Here is a 19,784-nt window from a genome sequence, read left to right as displayed (position 1 = left end):
TTTGCAGAATAGATCAAGAAAAAAGCGTGGAAAATCATCCCAAAGCAATGAAGAAATACTAGCATCATATATGAAAAATCAACCAAAATTCCTAAGTGATACGTCTTCATCTCTGCATGGGCATGAGACAACCTTGAAATTGATTGCTGCAGAAATGATGAATGCCTTTCAAAAGTTTGACGATGGGTGGAAGGAACATCTTGCTAATTTCAATGCTCAGGCTGATAAGTTGATTGAATCAATTGGTAGAATTCACATATTAATGGATGATTATAGTCGTAATATATGATAAAACTTCATTTGATTATTATAAGAATGTTAGTATGTTATTCTGTAATCAGGTTTAATATAAATTAGTAACAAAGTTGTTATTCTGGAAACAGTGTTTGTAACATTATTGGATCAAAGTGAACATTATTGTTATCTATAATCAAATGATATCATTGTTGGATTACATATTGTTTCATGGTAAGATCATTGCTTTATTGGATTTCCACTTAAATCATGGCTACATAACAACATGGATGGTTTACAAATTTCTAACATGTCATAAGAAAACATTAAAGTTTCCAATGACATATAACAGATGAATAAAACATCCATACAACTCAATATTTAGAAAAGAAAGATTGGCTAAATACTTAAGTTTCAAAACAATCCTCTTTAAATTCATATTAAGCTTTTATAATGCAAAATAGAAAACATTAAAACATTGCAATGCCATATGTAAAACTTCACGCGAATAGTCATTTATTTAGACCAATCCAGCAAGTATCCTGTAAACACAATAGTGCAAAGAATGTTCATTAGAGTTTATACCTCTCAAATTAATGTTTATGTCGCATATATAGTAATAATTGATATCTGTAAAAGAGTGTTGATACCTTTGTCTCAACACTTCAATAGCAGGATGATTAATATTGAAATAAATCCGCGAACATGATGAACTTCTAATCTGCAGTGAATCTGTTAGAAGCAATTCAACGATAAGCTTTAGTTGACACCATGAAAAACTATTATATTTTGTAGTAAAGATATGTAGATTAGCAGAAAATGGAACCATTGTGGATTAGTGGCCTCATGGTTGTCAAGATAACTATTGGAGGATACCCAACATATCCCTGAAGTGCATTTTCTACATCAACAGTAAATTCATCCCAAGCAAAAATCTTAATCACGTTGCTGAAATGGAAAGAAAGATAATGAGACTATCAGATAAAAATTGTTCAACACTGATCGACACTACATTTGTTACTGAAATGATGGTCTTACCTGCCATCAAATAACTCAAATCGAAGAAACTTTTTTCTCACCAAATTGTGTATAAACTTGCTTTATTGGATCAATATTCTGAGGCATGCCAATAATATCTACAAAATAGTTACTATTTAGCTTTTTTCAATCATGAATTCAATTAAAAAGAAACACGTGATAATATTCAAAAATACCTATAGTATGTACAGGAGGCACATATTGAGAGAGTGACATTATAAGATCAGAAATCTCAGGAATGGTTTTAAGCTCAAACTTGTGCCTTGGAATGGTATTTACTTCAAACGGAATAGGATGGACAATGGTATCATGTGAAAAAAACAATTATCTTATCAGTAGATACAGGCCTCATAAAACCTGCAGGCTCTCCATTACTACAAAATTGTGAATATCATATATGTTTCCTTCAAGTATGATATTGCTAACATCATGCCAAATCACACGATTTACAAATGCAAAGACATGACAATCCTGCATAACAAAAGCTCATTGGAAACTCTTCTATACAAACAATAATCATATACTACTACTACTACACAAAGCGCAAGACATTACCTCTGAATTAAGCACAATTAGATTAACACCTCGGAATTGTTGAATGCGAGAAAATGAAGGCCACATCCTAGTAATACGTACACGAACCCTCCAATCAGTATTAGTGCTATTAACCAATGCAAGGTTGTCTTCCATGGCAGCAATCACAAAAGGTTAACTAACAACAAATTTTTCTTAAAGGGTTATTACTTTATGATATTCATATAACACATGAAAACTATATATATATATATATGAGGATTAGTACGTCAGCCATGGATTTAGGTACATGATTGATGTTAACATAGTTGGCGTGATCTTTAGATAAGAGTTTGTTAGGATTTTACTTCTCCATTACAAATGCAATATTCTGAAAATAATTTTAGTAAGTTAACGTGGTATCAACATGACCTTAAATTTAGGTTAAATCTTATACAATATTCACGTAAATTATTTCATGGAAATTATCATTTTCGTACATAAAAACTCGATTCGTACGTTAATTATGACGAACTATGATTATTATTAATTTTAATTGTGATGATATTATGGTGTAAAATAGAAATATAAAAGTTCATAAGAACTAAATTTTTAAAAAATTAGTAGAAATAAGTCTTAATGTTTGAAAATGTCATATAGTTTTTTTTAAGACTGTAGCATGCGGTTAAAAAATAATATACTATAATAAATAATAAAGACATTTATTCTATTCTGTAGTTGAGATATTTAATATTTACCCAACATTTGATAACAATTGTTCGAATTACTTTGTTCGTCAAAACTTTTCTGAAAAATCTATTTTCTCTATAAGTCTACTATTATTTTTATTCCAACTACAATTATAAAACATCTTATTGCAAAATGATATTTAATACAGGTCCAAAAAATCTTATCAGATACCAAATATATTTTGGAAACTATTACAAATTTTACATGGAGATATGAGAGAACATGTATAAAAACATGACACACAATCTATTAAAATCAATCGTTATTAGTGTTGTTTATTTTGATGATATATTAGCGTGAATTGGCTAATATAAAACCTCATGCAAAACTATTTAGAAATTAATTATCTCAGATAAATAGTAATATTTATAATCCAGCATACGACATATTCGGACAAATAAACTATTTGAAATATAGGAAAAATAATTTATAGTATTATTTTGTTCAAACTTTGGCATAATGTTTTACAAATTAAATTTTTTTATTGGAAAAATAATAACAAATATTCTTCTCAAATGTAAGTTTGTACATTAATTATTTCATGGGTGTTATCATTTCCCTACACCTAAACTGGATTGGTACATTAAATATGAAAAACTATTTGTTAATCTATTTTAACAAATTGTACTTACAGTAATCATTTCCTATATAAGCAATTTTAAAACCTCAAAAGAATATAATTTGAAATTAATTATCTCGATTCGGTAGGAATAAGTGTGATGATATTATCTTGATCAATGCAAACATTTATTCTCATCAAATATGGTATTGCAATAGTTTATGTTATATTGAATTCTCTTCCAAATTGTATGAATGTGAAAAAATTGGAACAACAAATGGAATATCTATTGCAACTTTATCATGGGAAGATGACTAAACATGGATTACAAAATAACACATAATCTATTAAATACAACGGTTATTAGAAATTTTCACCTCTGATGATATTATGGCGTAAAATACAAAACTAAACGTTCATAAGAAAATATTTTAAAATAAATTAGCTCGAATAAGTCTTAATGTTTCAAAAACAAATGTTTTTTTTTTAATTTTAAGCCTTTACCATAGGGTTAAAAAATTAATACAATACAATCAATAATAAATATATTTATTATATTCTGTAGTTGAGATGTTTAATATTTAATAGACATTTGATAACGATTGTTCGAATTACTTTCTTCGTCAAAACTTTAGACATAAATATAATAAGTCTATAAGCCTATTATTATTTTTATTCAAATTACAATTACAAAACATCTTATTACAATAACATATATAATACACCTCCAAATATTTAAAAAAGATACCAAATACTTTTTTTAAACTATTGAATGCTCATACATAAAGATATGAGAGAACATGTATAAATAGTAATTTTATAATCCGTATTCAGGGCATATTTAGACAAATAAACTTCTTGAAAATTATTCAAAATTATTCTATATTACAATTCTGTTAAAACCGTGGCATAATGTTTTCTAACTTAAATTTTAATATTGGAAAAATAATAACTTAATATTCTTCTCGATTGTAAGTTTGTAAAATTTACACATTTTTTCAAATACATAATTTGAATGCATACTTAAAATATGTAATCTTACTTAATATTCATAATTATGTAACCTAACATGTAAATTTTATTACATCTTTTCCATTAAATAAGCACTTATTGTAATTACACATAGAGAACCGTGTTGATTGACTTTTGTTCACTGGATCAAAATAAACCCCTGCATGCAAAATACCATTCTCATCAATACTAACACCGAACAAAACTCCAAACTCGGCATTAACAATTGTGAGGGGACTTTTGATTTTCTTCATTCTACTCAACTCATGGAGGTATGTATACTCTGTCATTCAATTAGTAATGTGATGAATGTAGATAAATCTCCGTTTTGTGTTAATTGAATTTGATTTGATCAATCTTGCTCATCTTTGTTTACATATAAGTATTCTGAATAGTCTACATTCATGGTGCTATGAAATTAGTTATTAACATTAAATATATTTGTCATTGTAATCTGATGAAAAGATTGTGTATTGATTCATATTGGGTATTTTTGTATACAGTATTGTCATATTATATGTTGACTTATATGTTGCAAAATCATTGTAAAGTGTTTAAGTATGTGGTTTATACAATCAAACCATTTTGGGTCGAAGTGTATGTTGTGATCTTGGGATAGTTGGTTATGCGTTGGGACAGTCATTAGCATATTGCACATAGGTATATTGATTTCTAATCCTTTATGTTGCAATAAAAAGGTATTGCCATCTGTATATTGACTTACATGATGCAAAAAACCATGTAAATGTTTTAAGTACCTGGTTGATAGTCACAATCCGTTTTGTCTGGAAGGGTGTGTTGTGATTTTTGTCTAAATCTGTTATGTGCCGGGACAGTCATTAAACAATGTTGAGTCTGGTTTTTTGATTTCTAATCGTATCCCCCATGACTGCCTGGACTTAGCCATTAATTGAACTGAGTTTTGTTGAACTCAGCATGTTTTACTAAATATTATACTATTTATATGGTTGCTAATAATAACTATTTTTATTATTCAAACGCAGCATACTACCTCTGACCCTGTGAAGATTCCATCATTCATAGTTCCGTTTGATCCAACTATGCTTAAATTGGTAAACAACTTTATATTTTGTGTGAATATGTGATTATGCTTGTTAATTGAATTTTTGAAAGGCTCTTTATTTACGGTTGCATAAATTACCAACCACTATTGTTAGTCAATATGGTGGCAAACTTGCTTTTACTGGACACATAATGCTACCAAATGGCGAGAAGCTAGATTTCACTTATGATAATAAGAGTGGCAGCCTAATTGTACTTGGGGAACTCATCGAAGTTTACCCAAAAGGAAGTGCTTGTAAGCTTTTTCTCTGTTTTGAATCTAAAGGAAATTACTGGGGTCACATATTTGATAAGACTGGATATGAGATAAACTATGTCAAGCCTGAAGATCCAAATCTCTATGCGGCAAAGAGAGGTAATACTGTCTTCTGCTCTTCAATATTTGGTTGCACATTGGAAAGCCGATCTTAAGTCATGATCGTTATTATACTGTTTATACACATGATCAGCCAATGTTTCTGGAGCTGGAGTTAAAATTCTAGTTGAAGCTACTGAGAAAACAATCTATGATGGCATAGTTGTAAGTTTTTTTTTCATTAACTTGTAATATGTAATGCACATTTGCTTTTTTTTTACAAAATATAAAAACATAGGATTAATATGATCTAACTCCTATTACAGGATATTCCACATCCTTTTGTGGCACGATATGGCAAGCATATCCCAGAAGTTGTTCTCTACTGTTTCCCTTTGGATACAATGTTTACAGGTTGCGATTATGAGAAGCGGTTCTTTGGTCTCTATAAAATTCCAGAAAAACTTAGCCTCAAAATGGGAGATTTTATAGTGTTCACAAACTGGGAAGCTGTTCGGTTTGATGCTTTCATTTTTGACAAAGATGGAGTGCATAATTTGTTTGAAGATTAGACCCCAGAGGCTGGTGAGAACTCTACTAATAACAAAATTGTAATACAATATGGTCATATTAATTGACAATAATTGCTTACCTTACAAAACTTCTTTTTACTTGATTAAAACATGATTGTTTGACTACATTCTTTCATACACATCTAAGTCTTGAAATGATCTTTCTCTTGATGCAGAGAATGACTAGGAAACACTTCAGGGATAATGCCATGGAGATGAATTGGTCTGAATACATCTCATTACTATGCTTGCATTTATGCTACTTTTATAATGTTTGTAACTTATGCTCTCGGTTTCAAGACATGTAATGTCCATACTTTAGCCAATTGTTGTGGCATGGATTTAATTCGTAGACGCAATGCGTACATAATGGGATTTGTATGATCGGCTATTACTGGATTTAAATACTATGTGATAACTATTGGGTACACACGCCATTGGGCATATGTACTGATTTCTTCCATGCTTCAATTAAGGTATTTACCTAATCATAACATAAATTCATGGAATAAAAATACAACATTTGTATATTTTAAATCTGTTCAGTTACACTTGATTTGTTAAACACTAATATGGGTTTGGTATTATTTTGGTACATCATTAGCTACAAATCAGGGATACTTTTAGTTAATGAAGATTTCCAACTAACCACGTCAAACAACTTTAAGGTTATGTTAGTATGGCATAATCCCAAGTTCTCCGAAAAATGGGCAAATTATGTAGTCTGATCAATATTTTAATTGTGGAAATGACATCATAGAATCTTTACTTATATAATTGTTGTATTTATCATATTCTTATTTTTTGTAACAAAAGATTGTGTCATACAGTCTATCTTGGAATATATACCACAATAATATCATTTCCATGTTCAAAACATATATATTACAGATCATTGTCATGTAACTTTAAACAAAAGGAAAGAACAACAATAGAGCATTCATTATCAAGGCTAGAAATAACATAAGTTCAACTACCAAAGGTTTTAATTTTGTACTAAAATTAAATAAAAGTGCAACACATCAATCACAAACATTACCCAACAAAATCTTGAACAAAAGTAGCTGCACTTTGCAATGACCACAACTTGAATTCCAGATATGTGACATGGTTAAGTGTGCATGATAGAAATCACCTTCTTCACTGTACTTCTCCTTAACAGTCAACTCACAAAGTGAATACCAAAGCTCTTCACCAAAAGGATTCCCTTCAGTCCTGTTGATCGGGTCTTTATTTATTGCATTTGGACAAAATTTAGAAACAGGAAGCAGATTATCTACGTCCGATATGTTCCAGTATATATCTTCAAGCAAATGAACAATGTCTAATAACTTCGATTTAAGATCAAGCATTGTAAGAATTGAGATATTTCTTCAACAACCTGATCTCTTTCATATGGTCTGTAAACTGCTCTAAATAACACATAACTAAAATAAGATGGGAAATATTAATGGAGAGAAAAGAGAGAGTTTCAAGATTATGATCCACATTGTTGCGCATGAAAAGCATTCGAACCGAGTTATAAAACATAGCTTGCTCAACTTCCAAAGAAATGGCAAAAAGAATGAAACCATGAAATTGGTCACGCCGAACTTCTAGATAATGATTATGGTACTGGTATAGAGCATCCCAGTTGAGCTTCTACAACATCTCCTTAACTTGTATTCGGCTAGATTTGGTATAGTAGGCCATTAGAAACTTTCTGAACATTTGAAAGCTATCAAGATTGTGTATTAAGAAGCCAAACAATATAGACATAATGTCAGTATTGACGGTGAAAATGTTAAAGTTTGGCATGATGAACTGAAGAGAGTATTTTGGTAAATGAAGCACAATTAGAATTTTAACTGACTATGATAAGGTCTAGAAAAAAGGAAACGTGCTACAACTATTATATATGTAATTGATAGCACACTTGGAGTTGAGCAAGTTTGTGAAAAAAATAAGATGTTTTATGTATTCCAAATACTGGAGTTAACTGCATTCAATGTGAATAAAACCTTTTCATTTCCTACTCTGCTTTGTAATTGTTTAAAAATATGTAAATTCAGAAAAACGTAATGAAACAATGGGGGTCGCTTGGATTATTGGAAAGGAATACTACATCATTATGACTTGTAGTAATAAAAACAATTTCTAATATATATTTTCCTTGTGGAAATCAACATAATCATGACTTGAATTGATAAACGTGTCAGTAAGAAAGATACAACTTTATAGATGTGGGTCAAATTTAGTGATGGACAATACATGTAACATCAAATCATTATCTTTTACAAAGAAACATTTTTCACAATTATAATAAATATTTGCATTCATATATATAACCAAAGTACAAATTTGTTACATATTCACATATACATACTTAACAGGAACAATCACCAACCATTGAACAAGTTCAGGGTCATTAATCTCAACATCCTGAAATCGTGCTTGTGGAGGGCCAAGACCTAAATCCATATTAAGAAATTCTTGAATGTTGTCCACAGGCCGGTCCAATGTCTGCAAATCGTGCATATTTTGTCTACCAATTGATGCCAGCCGTCTTGCAACAGAGTTCCTCTGCGGGTGTACCAAACTAATTTCATAACGAATGTTAGGATCATTAAGACGTGAAAGGATACATCTGAATGTACTCCTAATATGTGGTGTTATTCCATCCTCTCTGTAATACTTGCATTCACGGTAAGCCTGGATATTATCAGTCTCAATGATAACACGTTCGTATGGGTCTTGAAATGCTCTACGCATTCCTATCAAAATAGCCCATAAGGCACTTTTAAGATTAGTTAGGCCTGGAATGGTGCCATATGTTTATCAAATAAGAAGACCATTTGAATCTCTCACAACAACGCCAATGCCATTTCTATTCTAACCTTCAGGAGCATTCTGAATAAACTCACTGTGAACATTTATCTTCATCCAACCTTGAGCAGGGAATTGCCATACACGTTCAACATGTTCCATGATTTACGTGTTTCTTTGGGTTTAATCAAAGGTTGACAGAATAGCTAATCTTAAATGTAATGACACACTTCTATAAATACAAAATACAATGGAAAGATGTGACTATTGGGGAATGGCTACCAATTTGTGTCTTGAAAAAAACTAACTTGAAACAGTTATACTTATACTATAATACTAACTTGAAACAGTTATAACTAAAAACTGATTACTAAACTTTGGTGTTCCCATTAGAATTGTATTAAATATGAATAACGCAATTTGATAATAATACGAAATAAACGACAAAAAAAACCAAAACGCATTCTTCAGTGATTCAAATAGGAAAAACAAACTTTCAATATCAGCAAATCAAGTTTAGAGTTCAATGTGATAAGGAAATTTAATAATTAAAAACTGAGGAAATTGGATTGCCAACACAAATGCTGCATCCATGCCAGATAAAAGATGTACAATTTGTCCAATCTGCAAAATTCATTTGCATCAATTCCATAAAACAAAGTTATGAAAGATAGAATATAATGATAACAACTTGATAATGGTCATCATTTAAAACAAAATTCAGAAATGCTAAACACCAATCCAATCCAGCTTTCGTACATAACATCAAGCAAAATAATTGAGTGCTAACCTACTGTATTACTTCTCCTGCAAATTTTATCAAATTAAAAATTCTTAGAATATGACCAAAACAATAGAAAAAACTTATAGAATATAGATACTTATTAATATATTTATACCAATCAATTTATATAAAAATGTAATATAACTCAGACTTACGTCAAAAACCAAAACCAATATGTAATCTTTTAAATTTAACGTAGAAAAACAACTTATCTTACAACTTATAAGGATAATTAATGAACGGAATGTAAGTGATTTAATGTAAAAAAACAAAATACAATGCATAAATATATCTTACCTTTTTAATTTTTTTGGTAACTGATTTTGTAGAGCCTGGAGTATGATCAATGACATCAAGATCGACAGACTAACACAAAAACAATTACCCTTTATAAAGATTTATTGGAAGACTAAAAGTTATTATATTATAATGATTCGAGTATTATAACATATAAAAACCAAACTTACATTAACCGGAAAAGTTGATGAAGGAAGATTCTAATATATGTGCAGATTTAGATGGACTTGGACTCTGCGTAGTCGTGTCAAATATGTCATTTGCATCAAATATGGTACTATCCTCAGTTACATTTTCTTTGTTCAACTGAATAATGACAGTGACTTCATTTCCAACCAAATATTTAAGTACCTGAGGAAGGCCTTTTTCAGGAGCCTGAGACAATGTAATAATTATTAAACACTTTAATTGATAATTTAGAACATTACATTGGACCTGCTTTGTTGTAATGAATTTATGCCTTCTCAAAATCATTATACGCTTTTGCTGCACTTGTGCCAACAATCCTTCTAGCAGCTCGGTCCATGAGCATAACATTACATGAAAATATATCATCTTCGGCAAGGACCATGATACGAAACCTGAATTTATAAGGAATTTTGTGATAAGTATTGAAATTTGACTTTAATACAGAGTAAAGCATAATAAATTTTTGAAATAACTCTAATTTGTTCTACCTTTTAGGGGCAACCGGAATTATACGAGGGCAATTATTACATCGAAATCTCCTGTCAAGCCGCTCAACCTCTTGTTGACATTTGTTACAACTGTAAAACCACCATGCTACATCCTCATCCACCTTAACAACTGAGAATGTGGTGTATATCCTTTTCTGTTTGAAGTGAAAAAAGTTCAAGATTTAAAACTAAATTATATCCAATATGGTTGTGTCGTGCAATTTTTATAAAGGTTATAAAACCTTCAAGTCATCATATGTCAGCTTTTCATTGAGATCCTTTAATGTCATTCTTTCCATAAAGGTTTGAACAAATTCAGATTTTGCCGCCTTAAGATATTTTTCTCTCTTTGACAAATATCCCTCCTCCTTCAACCTACAAAGGTAAACATTGATGTTTATTAGCTCATCATCCTATCAACTGTTATTAAACATGCAAACGTGCTGTAATTATGTAATTATTTTAATTCTTAATTGTAGTAGCTCATCCTCATATCAGTCACAGATTCATCATCTAGGTTGAGGTACAATTTTGAAGATGGCAAAGTACCAATCTGCACAGTATCTAAATCAAAGCAATATAGTTCAGGAAATTGTTGTATAATGTCAAGGTCATTTATACTAAGTAGTTAAAGAGAACTTACTCATGAAAGTTATAACTTTTGTGCTCGTTATTATTGCAATGACTAGACACTGGAGTTCCTTAGTGTAAATGTTATTGGTCAATACAGCAAGATCTCCCCAAACACCGACTTTATGCTGATTACTATATTGAAAAATGAACATATATTTCAGGATATACAACTTCCACATTAGAGGCGGACTCAGAAAATAATTATAATTACAGGATAAATATTAATACATTCGACAAACTTGGAATCACAAATCCTGAATTTGATAATGTCTCACATGCCAAATTTTGTGTCAAGTTTCGTTAGAGGTTCAAAATTCTCAATAACTCCAATTACATCTAAATTAAACAGAGCAATATATTTAATTTAGTTAAAGATAAAATGCAGTGAAATATTAAGGTACGCATTTTAAAAAACTAATAATCTGAACCAAAAGAGTATTATATTAAGGTCACCTATAGCAAATTCAGGCTGTTGTTGTGGCTGATATTTGTTGGCCTCAGCAAAAAGATCACCTAAATCCAGAAATTCGAATTTTTAGGTAGGAATCATGACATCGTCTTCAACAGCGATGACCGTAGTAAATTATGAAAATCTGATGCAGATATCAGCTTGTATAAACTTCAGATTACCGACAACATCTTTCACAGAAAATTTGGTCAAAAACATAAACGCCTCCTTCAATCACCAGAGTTTTGAATCCATTCCAAATACTGAGATAAGCAAATGCGTGGACGTGATTATTCTAAAACAAAAAAGGATGTTACATTTGGTATAAAAAATAAGGTAGGATTTTATGTAATACCATAATAAAATTTTACAACATAAGACTTACATCATCATCAAGCAGAATGACAGTATATCCTTCGACTGATCCATTCTCAGAGCTAACGCTGATCCACATCCTAGTTACTCTAGCCTTAATCTTCCAATTGGTAGTCGATTGATCAAGGTCTTCAATAAGATTGAATACTGCAGACTCCATTCAAGCTTTTGTTCAAGTCAATTAAATAAAGTGTCAAACATTAACAATTGAGGAATTAAAGCCTACAAAATATTAACAAAAATTGACAGCATGCACGATGAAGAAATAATGATAACATATTAGATCAGTTCATACCAATCAATGATGTTTTTAGAGAGAACAAATTGAGAGGAAACCTAAAGTTTTATTTTTAGTGTCAGAGTATGTTTGATGTTTATCTCAAGGCATGAAATATAAATGCATTTGCAAATGATATATGTAACTTGATAGGTTATGATTACTATTCAAACTGGTAAATTGATGCTAATTGATACTCTATTTTAACTGTATGATAAAGATTGCCAACAATATGGTCCCGATTGATTCTCTAATTATTCATCAATTATCTTATTCAATCTGGTAAGTTGATGCTAATTGATACTTTTTTTAAATATGTACAATAAAGACCGAAAATAATATAATCCTAAATGATTATATCATTAATCATCAATTATCTTCCTATCTATTCAATATAATTCTTGAATATATAAGTACAATTTAGATGTAACGGAATATTATATTTTAAATTTTGAGTTAATTAATTAATTAAGGTTAATCAATTAAATTAATCCAATCATCACAATCAAAGTGTTATTCATTCCATTTTTTTATTAACTTGTATATTTTTGTTCATAACTCTGTCTGTTTCTCTAATTCATTTAAAAATATGCATAAGATATGAAAATGATATGAATATTTATAACAGAATCTATTTGATTCTTTCGAAATGGAATTATATATAACATCTTTTTTCAGAACTTTAGAATATACATATTAAATTAATGTATTTATTTAAACTGTTGAGTTGAGATAATGTGATCAAAATTGTTCCAACATTTAATAAAGACAAATACTGAGAGAATTATGATTTACACGGAAATTATAAAATAATCCATAGCGTGGTAAATAAGTTTAATAAAAACAAATACGACAATGCGGTTGAATCAGGAAGTTTATCAGTATTCCAACAATTGAAAAATGACATGTCTCATCAATTTAATAGAAATGTAGTAAAAATAAAATGTCTTCAAGCTTCGTTGACGGAAATGGTTCTGCAGCGTCAAATTTGGATTTGTCAAATATCCATCAACCTATATTGCAAAGTATGTAAAAATTATAAGCGTATATATGAAAAAAATGATGTAAAAATCGAAAATATATAATTTATATTTAGTTACCTCTGCCTCAAATAAAAGACATCAGGATAATCAAGATTGACAAAAAGCTTTGTTGACGTAATATTGTTGATCTGCGCTCTTCCTGTTTTTAAGAGCGAAAAATATATATTATTTAAGAGTTAGAAGAAATTCTATAACTTATGAGAAGGCTTACAATTTTAAAGGTTTTTAATATAAAAAATAAGACATTAACCTCGATACATAAGGACTCTAGCAGATGCCAGAATCACAATTTTGGGTTCAATTTTAGTAACTTGGTACAATGATTCAAAATTTGTTGGCAAAGAACCGCTAAAACACACTTGGATGGCCCTCCTAAAACGAATATAATAAAATGTCAAACACTTATGGATGTTCAATATTGTTAATACGTAAAATATGAAATTGGAGGATGGCGTAGTATTTTTATAATTGTTAAAAAATTTATTGAAGAGTCTTACACGCCGTTTGAAATTCTGAAGCGTAACACTTCCTTTTCACCAATCTTGTCATAATAGATTGTACTGGTTGCAGGAGTTCAACAATTCCAATAACATCTACAACAATAAACTTAAAGTTAAAAACAACAAATTTTAAGCGATTTGTTCTAAAATTTTATACGCAATACCAGTGGAATTAATAGGAAGCTCATCGAGAGCAGAACAATGAAGAGAATTATATAGGAGCGTCACAGGAACCAAATCAAATTTATGGCGCGGTATACTCAAAATTTCCTCAGGTTCCAATACCACCACAGTGATGGGAAGAAATATGATGTAATTTGCAGAACGTACAGGCCTCAAAAACCCAGCAGCTGGAAGAACCTGAACATTTCTGATACGTAACAATGTACCAGGATGAATGATAAAGTAAAACAAATTCCAAAGAGCTGGTGGAACAATTGCGAGTATGTGATTATTCTGCAAAATGGAAAATCTTAGGATAGAGGCTGGAAAACATAATCATAGATGTGGTATAAGTCATATAGTTATTCAATCAAACCTCACAGTCCAATAGAATAAGATTGTGCCTGACTAAAACACCTTGTAGATTAGTTGATACCCACATTCTTGTCACACGGACCTTCAAAGTCCAAGCAGTATGATTACCATCCTGATTGGATAAATGATGATGGTCCTGCATATCTGAGTAATGAAAAAGTTAATAGATGTTATCAAAAAATGAGTATGTTAAATGTTCATATCAACAAATAGGTAATGAATTGTAATTATACTTGGATGTTCTGCCATATGAACTCTGAAATTAGTTTGTGAGTTGGATATATAGCAAAAAAAATCCGAATGTGTGGAGCGTTTAAGACAATCGGCTGTATTTTTAATAAAGATATACATTATCTTTATAGTTAAGGTGATAAGCTGATAATTAGTCCATGAAAATCTCAATCAATAGATATCTATTAGAGTTGTATGATGATCCTTAATAACTTACACTAATATTAGCATGGAAAAAAAAGATTGTGTTAAAATAGAAGATCAATTAGTAACATAAATGTGATATTAAATAAATATTTAAATATGAGTTAGTTATCTGATACATATTGTTGTTATCCCAAAATCTTCTCTGATTATCATAATGTCTCGTTATCAATATAAAACATATCACATCTAATTATATTGAGAATTTGATATGCATAAAAAATTATTCGAAAATCTGCCTTTTACTTCGCATATGAGCATCAATAACCAATATGATCTGATGTAATTCTAATTTAATAACAAAAAAATTTCTCAAACTACCAATTATAATAAAATGATGAGTAACTTAGTCAGGATTGTAAATTTGCAATAGAAATAACTAATATGATACATTCTCATCATTTATGCTCTGTAGGTTGTAAAATACTTCGTCATAGACTACATTTGATGTAATATTTATGGTGGTACCATCATCACTGTCGATGAGAATGTGGAGACCTTCTGGTCTTGTAACTTTTGAGATGGCAACGTAGACATGGCCATGAGAAAACACTACTCTGGGAAGGTATAGACCAACCGTGTCAAGTGATTGGCCCTGGCTCTTATTAATTGTCATTGCATAATAAATCTGGAGTGGGAACTGAATTCTTTTAAACTGAAAAGGCCAATTGGTATCTGTTGGAATCATCTCTATCCTCAGGATCAAATGTTTTGACCCAACATGGGATCCGCATAATATTTCACACTCAATACTATTCTTCTTGCATGATGTCACAATCATTCGCGTGCCATTACACAATCCCATAATTTGGTTTAAATTTCTCATAAGCATGAAAACGACGCCAACCTTGATGTTTAACTCGTGCTTAGGAATGCAAGGCATATTTAATGAGTTCAGGTACTCTACTGGAAATGCTGATCTGAAATCATTATCTTCATCACCAGCATCATTAATTGAATCCTGACTAAGATATGTGTGTAGAGGTCCAAGAATTTGCTCAAGAATGTTGTTATTGATGTCGTCCACCACAACATTAGTTGGTGTTAGGATAGCTCTTGATCTTAGATAAGAATGTGAAGACATATTTTTTAGAAAATCCGGGTGAGTTATTTCAAAAAGACTTTCTATTAGATTTTGCGTGGTATGAGCAACATATTGATCTGGAATCTTTATTAGCATTTCACCAGTGTCTGCATCAGGACTAAAGTTCTCAACTTTACCATCGCCAACTAAAAGCTGCCATTTACTGAAATCCGCTATAACCTTATTCTCCATTTCTATATTTCCTACATGAAAACACATATTTTGCTTAAGTAAAAATACTTGGAAAAATTCCCAAATCTTTGATTTATTGAGGGTGGAACCTACTATTTCAGCTCTGGATGCCTTTGGAATCACAGGTAAAATTTGCCTATAATCTCTGCCAAAAACTAATGTGATACCACCAAATGGCTTTTTTGCTCTCCTTTTGTCAATAGCAGACATTATATCCCTCAAAGAACGGTCAACAGATTCAAAGGCATGACGATGTTGCATTGGCGCTTCATCCCAAATGATCAAATCAGTTTGTTGGATTAATTCTGCAATATCGGTTCCATGTCTGATTCCGGCTGTACTGTCCTGATCAAGTTTCAAAGGAATATGGAATCCTGAATGTGCAGTTCTACCACCAGGCAACAATACGGCTACTATTCCACATGAGGCAACAGGAAGCACAATCTTTCCTTCTGAACGAAGGCGATAACATAATGTCTGCCACAGAAATGTCTTTCCGCATCCTCCACTTCCATATACAAAGAAAACACCACCTACCTTATTATAAACATTTTATATGATAGAATCGTAAACGTTCTTCTGTTCAGGGTTGAGCATTCCATGATTCTTTTCATGCAAAATTTTCAGTTCTTCTTTATCATATGAAGTTTCTTCTTGGAGTAGTCTGTTAACAGCATTGCTAAAATAAATTTCATTTGGAAATGGCATTGTCGCGTAGTCCTTCAAACTCTTCCCGATGTCATTAAACAATTTTTCAATTTCTGCGGGCAAAAATATATATGAAGTGTTATGTTAGTTTAAAAGTTTGCTACATATAATATCTAAAACAGTATTATGTTAATTATTCAGGTAGTATGATAATGAGATATAAACCTGCAAGTGCTTAATTCTTCAAATCTTCGTCTGATAGGTATAAATGAGGATCATTAAGCATATGTCTTCTGATGATGAGAATATCATCTGACATACATTGCCAATTAGCTTCCCAAAGTCTAAGTGGATCTGAAATAGGACTACATGCCAAAATTTTGACAAACATGGCACGTAACTGTGGAGGCAGTGATGTATGGGAGTTCTCGGCAATTGCTTCTTGCCATTGGTTATCATTTTGTAGAATACCAAGGGCCGCGCATGCTTCCTTGAATGTTTTATGGATGTGTCCATTAACAGTTTTAAGATCTTCAAAAGACCTGAAACCTTTCTTCCTAGGTAACAGCATGCAGAGATATAATAGTTCACCACTTGATGAATGCACTTCAGAGAGTCTCCCAATAAAATCTCCTCTTTTCCTTTCTTTCCAGATACCAGGTCGAGGATTCCAAGTAAATTTATTTGGAAATTCAGAATAACTATAATTCCTCACATTTGGGAATGTCTGATTTGCATCAAACCATGCTTCTAACTTGGTTTTTTTATATTGCCTTGTCACAAACATCCTTTAAGACATCTCCAGCCTTAAACGAAACATACTTCTCGCCTAGTAAATGTATCGGTAACCTCTCTATCGATGGCCAACGGGAATGAATGTCAAAAGCAAATATCCTCCAAGATGCTTTTGACGCGCAAACATATCTTCCATCCAAATAATGTTTTACCTCATTAATCGGACCTTTTGGTGCTTTTTTTAGGATTATTGCAGAAGTACCTGTACGTGTTTTCCTCAAACACATTATTATCGTGTCATGACCCTTTAGACAGTATTTGAAAAGGTACTTTAATGATCTTGAATTATTGCAAATCTCCAGATTCATGTGATATTGAAAATGCACCAAAAGATCGCGATTGAATGGGACAACAAAGCAATTATCAAGATTGACCCCCTTCTTGTTAATAGTAATTCCAGTCCTCCTTTTATATATGGGGAATCCACACTCATCAAAAAATGTATGAGAATTATACCTGTAATAAAACATTTTTAAAATTGTAAAAAATATGGTAATAAAACTGGAGGTATTAACAAAGTAAAGTATTTATAATTTAAGGATGTTAATGAAAATACCGCTTAGGAAAATGCTTTATACAGTTTCCTTTGACCATGCATGGAGATTTAGTATAATCAGGACCACATGGTCCGTGGATTATATAATTGCTCACGGCATTATATCCAACTAGATCAATTTCTGGATCGGGAATTTCAGCTGATACCATTTTATCAATTTGTTCAGTTATTTTAGGTCTATCGTCGGGGTGCAACCAAATTAATATATGAGCGTGAGGCAATCCACGCTTCTGGAATTCAATTACATGCATCACTATGGAAATATTGTAGAAAAACAGTTAGTACCAGGAAAAATATATACTAAAAGTGCATTTTGATAGAACAATTTAGGAATAATAAAATGAGTATAAAAAAACTTAGCTAAAATGATACCTCCTATACATCTGCCAAAACAATTTTTCTTTTTAATCATATCCATAAGTTGATCAACCTTCATTTTAAAGACTCTGGCTACAACATCAGGTGCGTCAGCAACATCAACACCAGGCAAATGTTTTAACATGCGCTGAATTTCGGGCCATTTTGTATTAGTGGTCATAGTAAGGAACAATGAAGGATGTCCTAAAGTTCGACATATTGTTAATGAGTCTTTAAAATACTGAGTCATATAGCGCTTACTTCCGGTCAATGAAGCGGGAAGAATGATTGCTTTACCAATATTGGATGGATTTCTATCTCCCTTTTGCATTGTATCTCTAATATTATGGTAGAGATTAGATCTTATAGTAGTTTGATGGTCTCTAATCCAGTCCAATATGTACTGCTCAATTACGGTGAAAGCATCCACAACATATTGCTGCCATAAACGACCTCCAAGATGTGGTGTCAAACCTGTTACAGTAAAAGGTATAAATTCATCGAATATACACTAATTATCACAAATTTGAACAACTGAATGAGAAATTATACTTCTGTTAAATAGCAAATTTGTACCTTCTGAAAGACGTATCATTAGTTTATAATTATAAAACTTTCTCATTGTAATATACGTTCTAGCACATTTTTCGTCAGGATCTTCAGATTCGGTAACTTCTACGTCTCTCTTAGAATGCTTCACATGCCTATTTAATGGGATCTCACGGTAATATCCAATATCTCCGTGAGGGAAAAGTAATGGATATTGAAGTTGCATGAAATGTGGATCGGTCTCAAAAATCCTCTGTAATCCGTCAACTCTAGAATCAATTACAGTATCTCGACAGCCTTTTGCATAAGGAGAAGTAACAATCAATCCTGCTACCTCATTTGATGGAGCAATGTGATTTGGTCGGCCACTTATTGAACTCGATGAAATCAGAACCAATTTAAACTCATCTACTGCATTTTTCCTAACCCTTTCGCGAGCAATACGGAAACCTTTAACCAACCTGTTATGCTCATCCAACATATGCAACAAAGATTATACAATTTCTTCATTAATAGCATCCCTGCAACAATTAACTGCATTGATCCTGTTGTTGATTTCATCCTCTGTGTCATAGATATAAAGCTGACAAAACTTTGGAGTGTTGTCGTCAGTTGGGACCAGCCTTCCTATATTGTGGTAATTAATACCTTGGACCTTGAAGTAATATGGCGCACCACCTCTGTTTATTGAATGGTCAATCTTTCCTCCAGTAGAGCTCATGGCAATGTAAAACCTT

At 31.4% G+C, this 19,784-nt stretch overlaps 3 protein-coding genes across 3 annotated transcripts; all 3 read right to left on the bottom strand.

Moving 5' to 3' along the window:
• Positions 1-10,112: 10,112 nt before the first annotated feature.
• LOC141674108 (uncharacterized) lies at positions 10,113-12,234 on the bottom strand. Its single transcript, XM_074480832.1, has 8 exons — positions 12,085-12,234; positions 11,886-11,994; positions 11,705-11,764; positions 11,527-11,587; positions 10,861-10,993; positions 10,619-10,773; positions 10,402-10,522; positions 10,113-10,316 (listed from the first exon to the last, which is right to left on the bottom strand). The coding sequence occupies exons 1-8, from the start codon at positions 12,232-12,234 to the stop codon at positions 10,113-10,115; spliced, it is 993 nt and encodes a 330-aa protein (XP_074336933.1).
• A 1,114-nt stretch (positions 12,235-13,348) lies between these two features.
• On the bottom strand, positions 13,349-17,361 carry LOC141674107 (uncharacterized). The gene is made up of 6 exons (XM_074480831.1): positions 17,112-17,361; positions 15,335-16,675; positions 14,433-14,575; positions 14,059-14,350; positions 13,452-13,533; positions 13,349-13,364 (listed from the first exon to the last, which is right to left on the bottom strand). Exons 1-6 carry the CDS (start codon positions 17,359-17,361, stop codon positions 13,349-13,351), a joined length of 2,124 nt encoding a protein of 707 aa, XP_074336932.1.
• Positions 17,362-17,554: 193 nt separating this feature from the next.
• On the bottom strand, positions 17,555-19,528 carry LOC141674105 (uncharacterized). The gene is made up of 4 exons (XM_074480830.1): positions 19,075-19,528; positions 18,514-18,972; positions 18,142-18,394; positions 17,555-18,041 (listed from the first exon to the last, which is right to left on the bottom strand). The coding sequence occupies exons 1-4, from the start codon at positions 19,526-19,528 to the stop codon at positions 17,555-17,557; spliced, it is 1,653 nt and encodes a 550-aa protein (XP_074336931.1).
• Between the last annotated feature and the right edge of the window lie 256 nt (positions 19,529-19,784).

This window comes from Apium graveolens, chromosome 7, assembly GCF_009905375.1.
Source record: "Apium graveolens cultivar Ventura chromosome 7, ASM990537v1, whole genome shotgun sequence".
Taxonomy (NCBI): Eukaryota; Viridiplantae; Streptophyta; class Magnoliopsida; order Apiales; family Apiaceae; genus Apium; species Apium graveolens.
The sequence above is the reverse complement of the archived record's forward strand: the minus strand, read 5'-3'. Positions and strand labels throughout refer to the sequence as shown.

What these genes read in the sequence shown, in the direction of transcription:
- LOC141674108 (XM_074480832.1), bottom strand. Translation starts at nt 12,234, where the DNA reads ATGGAGTCTGCAGTATTCAATCTTATTGAAGACCTTGATCAATCGACT. An exon ending in CTTGACACAAAATTTGGCAT is followed by an intron (nt 10,994 to 11,526) that starts GTGAGACATTAT and finishes TTACCTTTGTAG; the next exon opens with GTTGAAGGAGGAGGGATATT. An exon ending in ATTCCGGTTGCCCCTAAAAG is followed by an intron (nt 10,523 to 10,618) that starts GTAGAACAAATT and finishes TTATAAATTCAG; the next exon opens with GTTTCGTATCATGGTCCTTG.
- LOC141674107 (XM_074480831.1), bottom strand. Translation starts at nt 17,361, where the DNA reads ATGCTGTTACCTAGGAAGAAAGGTTTCAGGTCTTTTGAAGATCTTAAA. An exon ending in TTATTCTATTGGACTGTGAG is followed by an intron (nt 14,351 to 14,432) that starts GTTTGATTGAAT and finishes TCCATTTTGCAG; the next exon opens with AATAATCACATACTCGCAAT. An exon ending in GCTTCCTATTAATTCCACTG is followed by an intron (nt 13,534 to 14,058) that starts GTATTGCGTATA and finishes TCTTAAAAACAG; the next exon opens with GAAGAGCGCAGATCAACAAT.
- LOC141674105 (XM_074480830.1), bottom strand. Translation starts at nt 19,528, where the DNA reads ATGTTGGATGAGCATAACAGGTTGGTTAAAGGTTTCCGTATTGCTCGC. An exon ending in AATGATACGTCTTTCAGAAG is followed by an intron (nt 18,973 to 19,074) that starts GTACAAATTTGC and finishes TTACTGTAACAG; the next exon opens with GTTTGACACCACATCTTGGA. An exon ending in ATAAAGCATTTTCCTAAGCG is followed by an intron (nt 18,042 to 18,141) that starts GTATTTTCATTA and finishes GTTTTATTACAG; the next exon opens with GTATAATTCTCATACATTTT.